This window comes from Coturnix japonica, unplaced genomic scaffold, assembly GCF_001577835.2.
Source record: "Coturnix japonica isolate 7356 unplaced genomic scaffold, Coturnix japonica 2.1 chrUnrandom778, whole genome shotgun sequence".
Lineage (NCBI taxonomy): Eukaryota > Metazoa > Chordata > Aves > Galliformes > Phasianidae > Coturnix > Coturnix japonica.
In genome coordinates, this window is record NW_015440138.1 from 14558 (window position 1) to 23988 (window position 9431).

Below are 9431 nucleotides of genomic sequence, written 5' to 3' on the forward strand. Positions count from 1 at the left end.
CAGGCTGGTTTATCTTTGGTTCTAGGATGGGTTTATAGGGTCCAAGCTGGTTTATCTTTGGTTCCAGGATGGGTTTATAGGGTCCAAGCTGGTTTATCTTTGGTTCTAGGATGATTTATAGGGTCCAGGCTGGTTTATCTTTGGTTCTAGGATGGGTTTACAGGGTCCAGGTTGGTTTATCTTTGGTTCTAGGATGTATTTGTAGGGTCCAGGCTGGTTTATCTTTGATTCTACGATGGGTTTATAGGGTCCAGGCTGGTTTATCTTTGGTTCTAGGATGGGTTTATAGGGTCCAAGCTGGTTTATCTTTGGTTCTGGGATGGGTTTATAGGGTCCAGGTTGGTTTATCTTTGGTTCTACGATGGTTTTGTAGGGTCCAGGCTGGTTTATCTTGGATTCTAGGTTCTTTCATGATATTCTATGGGGTCCCAGATGTTATAATGCAGCCACATTCGATGTCTCCCATAGAGACCAACACAACCAACCCACCTTTTAGACCTTCCCTTTGCTGGACGATCATTTTTCCATCGCATTTAACGCAACAAACGCACCTTTCACGCAACCAAGAGCAGAATCAGATCCTTTATTACTAATTACAGACTCTTTTTAACATGGTTTATAGCACAACGAAGGTTCCATTCGCCATCATGGTGTGTTCGTTCCCCATCCACGTCGTTCTGCTGTGGGTTTTATCGGCTTTGTTGGGTTATTTCTGCCCTGCAATATGAGATGGACGAGTTAAATCCCAATTATAGAGCCATGGAATGGATTCTTTTCCATTCTACTGTCAGTAAAGACCTAAATCGAACCTTTCTACCCCCAATTCCAGCGCTGTGTGACCCCCCACCCAACAACAGACAAGGAGAGGAGGGAAGAATAAAGGATTTACCATTCATTTCCATTGGGAATTGGAGCTTTTTGGGATGGAATCCTCTCATCTCAGCATCATTTTGTTGCCTGGAAGAGATGGGGAAGGGTAAGAGTCTATGCAATATGAGGAGCGGCCTAGAGGAGCCATGATGGAGGTGGGTAACACTCACCTGTATCTTCCATCCATGGCAAACGAAGGCGAGATCCGATCAGTCCATCTCACTCCATGCAAAAACGAGTTGTTTTTTGGGGGGGTATTTAATGCTTTTTTTTGTATAAAAACCCAGAAATGGGGTGATTCTATGTGACCCGAGAAGCAAAAGCGTGGGGGCTTTTCCATTGCGCGAAGAGCAGCCCGCATTGCGTGTGGATTCCTTCAGCTTCCCATCTTCTTCTATAGCACAAAGTGAACTTGGAACCCCCAGCGTGGTTGGGATGGAAGAAACTCAGCCCCAAAACAGCGGGTGAAGAGCATCGTGTTCCCAAATACCCTTTGGTCAATGGTTGTAGTTGGGTCCATTGGGTTCAAAGTGATGGTAGAGCGTCGTGGCGTGGATCGTGGCCATACGTGTGGATGATACAACCAAGTGGTGCCGCCCCATGCATCAATAAATGTGAAGAGCAACCCCTGTGTTCCTAAATACCCTTTGGCCAATGGTTGTAGATGGCTCCGTTGGGTTCAAAGTGATGGTAGAGCATCGTGTGGATGGTACAACCAAGTGGTGCTGCCCCATCCATCAATATATGGGATCTGGGGCTGCACAGAACCTTGTTCCCCCCATGCATGATAAAGAAGGATTCACCACCCGGTACCAGAGATGGTTCTGGAGGTTCTTCCTTTCTGGACTCATCCACCCCACAATTGGGAGCGCTATGATATAGGGTGAAGCACCTATAGCAGCACATGCATTGTGCTATGGGGACGCTAAGGCTGCCCCAAATCAGACCATTCTCAAGCTTCCAGCACGTGTGACATGGCAGTAAACCCCAATGCCACCCCCAGTGTGTCCCAAATGCCCCCCAGCCCCAGCCCCACCGTGTCCTTCCCAGCTCACCTGACTCTCCCACCCTTCTCATCTGAATTGGAATCAATGGGGTTCTGCTCGTTTGGGGTCTGCTCCTCCTTGACGGGTTTCTTACGGCTGCTGTGGGGTTGGATTTGGCGTCGCTGCGGCTCCGAGTCGCTGGGAGGGAGAAGATGAGATGTGGGATAAAGCCGACCCCGTTTGGATGGGGTTGGATCGGGTTGGGAATGGAGGAGCCTGTTGGATGTGGTTGATGACATTGGGCATCGCTGACCCCGTTGGGTATGGTTGGATGCCATGGGACATGGCTGACCCCATGGGACGTGGTTGACCCCATTGACCATGGTCAGATGCTGTGAGACACGATTGACCCCATGGGATGTGGTTGGCCCTATAGGCCATAGTTGGATGCCATGGGACATGACTGACCCCATGGGACGTGGCTGACCCTATTGACCATAGTTGGGTGCCATGGGACATGATTGACCCTATTGGCCATGGTAAGATGCCATGGGATATGATTGACCCCATGGGACGTGGGTTGACCCTATTGATCATAGTTGGGTGCCATGGGACATGATTGACCCTATGGGATGTGGTTGGATGCCATGGGACATGGTTGACCCTATTGGCCATGGTAAGATGCCATGGGATATGACTGACCCCATGGGACGTGGCTGACCCTATTGACCATAGTTGGGTGCCATGGGACATGATTGACCCTATTGGCCATGGTTGATGCCATGGGACATGATTGACCCTATGGGATGTGGTTGGATGCCATGGGACATGGTTGACCCTATGGGACGTGGTTGGATGCCATGGGACATTATTGACCCTACTGGCCATGGATGGATGCCATGGGACATGACTTACCCCATAGGACGTGGTTGACCCCGTTGAGCATCTCTAACCCTATTGTCCGTGGTTGGGCCCCATATGGGACACGACTGACCCCATAGGACATGGTTGACCCCATTGAGCATCTCTAACCCTATTGGCCATGGTTGGACCCCATATGGGACATGACTGACCCCATAGGACATGGTTGACCCCATTGAGCATCTCTAACCCTATTGGACCTTGTTGGACCCCATATGGGCCACCATTGACCCCATAGGACGTGGTTGACCCCATTGACCATCTCTAACCCTATTGTCCGTGGTTGGGCCCCATATGGGACATGACTGACCCCATAGGATGTGGTTGACCCCATAGGACGTGGTTGACCCCATTGACCATCTCTAACCCTATTGGCCATGGTTGGATCCCATATGGGACATGACTGACCCCATAGGACGTGGTTGACCCCCTAGAGCATCTCTAACCCTATTGGACCTTGTTGGACCCCATATGGGCCACGATTGACCCCATAGGACGTGGTTGACCCCATAGAGCATCTCTAACCCTATTGTCCGTGGTTGACCCCATATGGGACACGATTGACCCCATAGGACGTGGTTGACCCCATAGAGCATCTCTAACCCTATTGGACCTTGTTGGACCCCATACGGGCCACGACTGACCCCATATGGGACATGACTGACCCCATTGAACATCTCTAACCCTATTGGCCATGGTTGGGCCCCATATGGGACACGATTGACCCCATAGGACATGGTTGACCCCATAGAGCATCTCTAACCCTATTGTCCGTGGCTGGGCCCCATATGGGACATGACTGACCCCATAGAGCATCTCTAACCCTATTGGACCTTGTTGGACCCCATATGGGACACGATTGACCCCATAGGACGTGGTTGACCCCATTGAGCATCTCTAACCCTATTGGACCTTGTTGGACCCCAAATGGGCCACGACCCAATGGTTCTGGATGATGGATCACCTCTTCTCACCTGTCCTGAGCCGGGTGGTAGTTCTCATCCCGCAGATCATCGTTGTAGGTCAGATCATCTTCCTCAGCAAAGTCCTCATCTTCCTCCTCATCCTCCTCCTCCTCTTCCTCCTCTTGGGGCTCAGCATCTCGCTCTTCTTTCTCCTCCACCCCGGCCCTATAGAATCAGCTCAGAATCAGCCCTAACGACCCCATAGAACTGATTTAATTGGGGTCGGTTCATTCGGTGCCACCGTTGTTGTATAGGGTGGCACCGGGTCAAAGCCCGATGGGCCCAAATGGGTTCAGGTGGGACTTGAGGTTCTGGAGATCCCACTTTGGGGTCGTCATTCACCTCTCGTGGTTCGGTTCTGTGGGTTCTGCCTCCATCTGCCCATGGGGAGCTGTGGGGAGATAGAGGGGGGTGAGGTCAGGGTGAGGCCCTATAGATGGTAATGGGATGGAGATGGGGGTAAATGGGTCAGAACCGGACCCGATGGTTCTTATGGGACCGGAGATATCCTATGACCCAATCCAACCCAAACACACCTCTATGGGGCAGAACTGGACTCGATGGTTCTTATAGGACCGGAGATATCCTATAATCCTATTCAACCAACAGAACTAGACCCGATAGTTCTTATGGGACCGGGGATATCCTATGATCCAATCCAACCCAACACACCTCTATGGGGCAGAACTGGACCCAATGGTTCTTATGGGACCGGAGATATCCTATGATCCTATACAACCCAAATACACCTCTATGGGGCAGAACTGGACCCGATGGTTCTTATGGGACCGGAGATATCCTATGGTCCTATACAACCAACAGAACTGGACCCGATGGTTCTTATGGGACCGGAGNCAGAACTGGACCCGATGGTTCTTATGGGACCGGAGATATCCTATGGTCCTATACAACCAACAGAACTGGACCCGATGGTTCTTATGGGACCGGAGATATCCTATGATCCAGTCCAACCCAAATACACATCTATGGGGCAGAACTGGACCCGATGGTTCTTATGGGATCGGAGATATCCTATGATCCTATACAACGAACAGAACTGGACCCGATGGTTCTTATGGGACCAGAAATATCCTATGATCCAATCCAACCCAAATACACATCTATGGGGCAGAACTGGACCCGATGGTTCCTATAGGACCGGAGATATCCTATGATCCAGACCAACGCAAATACACCTCTATGGGGCAGAACTGGACCCGATGATCCCTATAGGATCGGGGATATCCAATGGTCCAATCCAACCCAAATACACCTCTATGGGGCAGAACCGGACCCGATGATCCCTATAGGACCATGGATATCCAATGGTCCAATCCAACCCAAATATACCTCTATGGGGCAGAACTGGACCCCATGGTTCCTATAGGACCAGGGATATCCAATGATCCAATCCAACCCAAATACACCTCTATGGGGCAGAACCGGACCCGATGATCCCTATAGGACCAGGGATAGGGTCCAATCCAACCCCAACTCACCTCCATCACCGCCACCATCCGACCAATCCGCATCGTCCTTCACGGCGTTGTGCTCTTCCACCATCCCCATCCTCCGTAACGACCGACGTCGTATGGGGACGGATGTGGGTCCCGAACCCCCCTGGACCCCATCGCATCCCAATGGGGCATCGGGGGCCCCCCAAGTGAAGCGATGGCCGGCCACGCATTCCCAAACCAATGGGGCCGGGCTGCCGGGGGTCGGGGGCTTCACGTCGGGGATGAAGCCGCACTTGCGGCTGTGGCCGTGGGAGAGGGCGACCAATCGTTGTAGGGCAGCGGGGTGGAGGAGGTTGGGGTCTGTGGGGTGGGGGGGGGAAATGAGGTGATTTGGGGGGCGGAAAGTGAGGAATTGGGTGAAAAGTGGGGGCGAAAGTTGTGGGGTTTGAGTGATTTTGGCACCAGAGATGGTTCACGTAGAGCCCTATTCCGCCCCATAGACCCCATCATCCCCCCATAGACACCTATTCTGCCCCATAGACCCCATCACCCCCCATAGACCCCTATTCCACCCCATAGACCCCATCATCCCCCCATAGACCCCTATTCCACCCCACAGACCCCATTATCCCCCCATAGACCCCTATTCCACCCCATAGACCCCTATTCTGCCCCATAGACACCATCATCCCCCCAACAGACCCCTACTGAAACACACTGACCCCAACAACCCATTGACCCCAATTACTCAATGACCCCAACAACCCAATAACCCCAATTACACATTGACCCCAATAACCCCAATTGCACACTGACCCAAATAACCCAATGACCCCAACAACCCAAAGACCCCAAAAACCCACTGACCCCAACCAATGACCCCACCAACCCAATGACCCCAATAACCCAATGACCCCAATAACCCAATGACCCCAATAATCCAATGACCCCAATAACCCATTGACCCCAATAACCCAATGACCCCAATACCCCAACGACCCCAATAACTCAATGGCCCCAATAACCCATTGACCCCAATAACCCATCGACCCCAATAACCCATTGACCCCAAAAACCCATTGACCCCAATAACCCAATGATCCCAAAGACTCAATGGCCCCAACCAATAACCCCAATAACCCATCGACCCCAATAACTCAATGACCCCNAACCCATTGACCCCAATAACCCAATGATCCCAAAGACTCAATGGCCCCAACCAATAACCCCAATAACCCATCGACCCCAATAACTCAATGACCCCAAAAACCCATTGACCCCAAAGACTCATTGACTCCAACCAATAACCCCAATAACCCATTGACCCCAATAACCCAATGACCCCAAAAACCCATTGATCCCAAAGACTCAATGACCCCAACCACTCAATGACGCCAACAACCCAATGACCCCAATAACCCATCGACCCCAATAACCCAATGACCCCAATAACCCATTGACCCCAATAACCCATTGACCCCAATAACCCAAAGACCCCAACAACCCAATGACCCCAATAACCCATTGACCCCAACAACCCAATGACCCCAACCAATAACCCCAATAACCCAATGACCCCAATAACTCAATGACCCCAATAACCCAATGACCCCAATAACCCATTGACCCCAATAACCCATTGACCCCAATAACCAATAACCCCAATAACCCCAATAACCCATTGACCCCAAAAACCCATTGACTCCAACCACCCAATGACCCCAATGACTCAATGACCCCAATAACCCAATGACCCCAAAAACCCATCGACCACAATAACCCAATGACCCCAATAACCCATCGACCACAATAACCCAATGACCCCAATAACCCAATAACCCCAAAAACCCATTGACCCCAAAGACTCAATGACTCCAACCAATGACCCCAATAACCCACTGACCCCAATAACCCATTGACCCCAATAACCCCAATGACCCAATGACCCCAACAACCCACTGACCCCAATTACTCAATGACCCCAATAACCCACTGACCCCAACCAATAACCCCAATAACCCAAAGACCCCAATAACCCATTGACCCCAATAACCCATTGACCCCAATAACCCAATAACCCCAATAACCCATTGACCCCAATAACCCAATGACCCCAATAACCAATGACCCCAATAACCCAATGACCCCAATAACCCATCGACCCCAATAACCCAACGACTCCAATAACCCATTGACCCCAACCACCCATTGACCCCAAAAACCCATTGACCCCAACCAATAACCCCAATAATCCATTGACCCCAATAACCCATCGACCCCAATAACCCAATGACCCCAATAACCCAATTACCCCAATAACCCAATGACCCCAATAACCCAATGACCCCAATAACCCAATAACCCCAATAACCCATTTACCCCAATAACCCATAGACCCCAATAACCCAAAGACCCCAATAACCCAATGACCCCAATAACCCAATAACCCCAATAACCCATTTACCCCAATAACCCATAGACCTCAATAACCCAAAGACCCCAATAACCCAATGACCCCAATAACCCAATAACCCCAATAACCCAACGACCCCAAAAACCCATTGACCCCAATAACCCAATGACCCCAATAACCCATTGACCCCAATAACCCAATAACCCCAATAACCCAACGACCCCAATAACTCAATGACCCCAAAAACCCATCGACCCCAATAACCCAATGACCCCAATAAGCCAAAGACCCCAATAACCCAATGACCCCAATAACCCAATGACCCCAATAACCCATCGACCCCAATAACCCAACGACCCCAATAACCCATTGACCCCAACCAATAACCCCAATAACCCAACAACCCCAATAACCCAATGACCCCAACAACCCATTGACCCCAATAACCCAAAGACCCCAATAACCCATCGACCCCAATAACCCAATAACCCCAATAACCCATTGACCCCAATAACCCAATGACCCCAATAACCCATTGACCCCAATAACCCAATAATTGGGATCATTGATTTAGGGTTGAAAAACCCCAAAAGAATATGGGGTCTCCCTATAGGATTTATCTCCTACCTGCGCTCACAACGCAGCCCTGCGAGCTGTACCTACAAAGGGAAAACCCAACTCAACCCCAACCCTATAGACCCACATAGGGCTTTATTTTGGGGTTAGAAACGCGGATTTTGGGGTTTTTTTTGGGACCTGTCCAATAGGAATTTGGCCAATTGGGAATGAAGGGAGAAGCCGAGTTGTTCCTTGAGTTGACACCATTGTTCCAGGTGACCCCCGAGTCGGATCCGGCCTTTACTGCGACGAGCGTCCAACTCGCGGCGCCTCCGACGGCGGGTGATGGTGGGGGACGGGGGGACGGGGGGATCCATGGGGTCTGTGGGGCGGAATAGGGGTCTGTGGGGTCTGTGGGGTAGAATAGGGGGTCTATGGGGGGATAATGGGGTCTATGGGGTGGAATAGGGGGTCTGTGATGCGGAATAGGGGGTCTGTGGGGCAGAATAGGCGGTTTATGGTGTCTATGGGGTGAAATAGGGGGAATAGGGGGTGGAATAGGGGTCTGTGGGGCGGAATAGGCGTCTATGGGGTGGAATAAGGGTCCATGGGGGCTAATGGGGTCGATGGGGTGGAATAGGGAACTATGGCGTGGAATAGAGGTCTATGGGAGGATGATGGGGTCTATGGGGTGAAACAGGGGGAATGGGGGGTGGAATAGGGGTCTATGTTGTGGAATAGGGGTCTATGGGGGGACAAGGGGGACAATGGGGTGGAATAGGGGTCTATGGGGCGAAATAGGGGGTCTGTGGGGTGGAATAGGGGATATATGGGGTCTGAGAGGTGTAATAAGGGTCTACGGGGTGAACTAGGGGGTATATGGGATGGAATAGGGGTCTATGGGGTCTGTGGGGTAGAATAGGGGTCTATGGGGTGGAATAGGGGTCTATGGGGGGATAATGGGGTCTATGGGGTGGAATAGGGGGTCTGTGGGGTGGAATAGGGGTCTATGGGGGGATAATGGGGTCGGTGGGGTGGAATAAGGTTCTATGGGGTCTGAGAGGTGTAATAGGGGGAATAGGGGGTGGAATAGGGGTCTATGGGGTCTGAGAGGTGTAATAGGGGTCTATGGGGCGAAATAGGGGGTCTGTGGGGTTGAATAGGGGTCTATGGGGTCTACGGGGCGAAATAGGGGGAATCAGGGGTGGAATAGGGGGTATATGGGGTCTGTGGGGTAGAATAGGGGTTTATGGGGGGATGA

General features: G+C 51.2%; 1 protein-coding gene across 1 annotated transcript in view; it reads right to left on the reverse strand.

The window, feature by feature from the left end:
- Positions 1-8573, reverse strand: part of LOC107307685 (zinc finger protein 692-like) — a 15326-nt gene extending 6753 nt beyond the window's left edge. The window contains exons 1-6 of the mRNA XM_015851203.2: positions 8369-8573; positions 8240-8271; positions 5242-5559; positions 4085-4133; positions 3752-3907; positions 1926-2054 (exon numbers count right to left, since the gene is read on the reverse strand). Coding sequence (XP_015706689.1) covers positions 1926-2054; positions 3752-3907; positions 4085-4133; positions 5242-5559; positions 8240-8271; positions 8369-8547 — 863 coding nt within the window. The 5' untranslated portion in view covers positions 8548-8573. The remainder of the gene's footprint in view (positions 1-1925; positions 2055-3751; positions 3908-4084; positions 4134-5241; positions 5560-8239; positions 8272-8368) is intronic.
- Between the last annotated feature and the right edge of the window lie 858 nt (positions 8574-9431).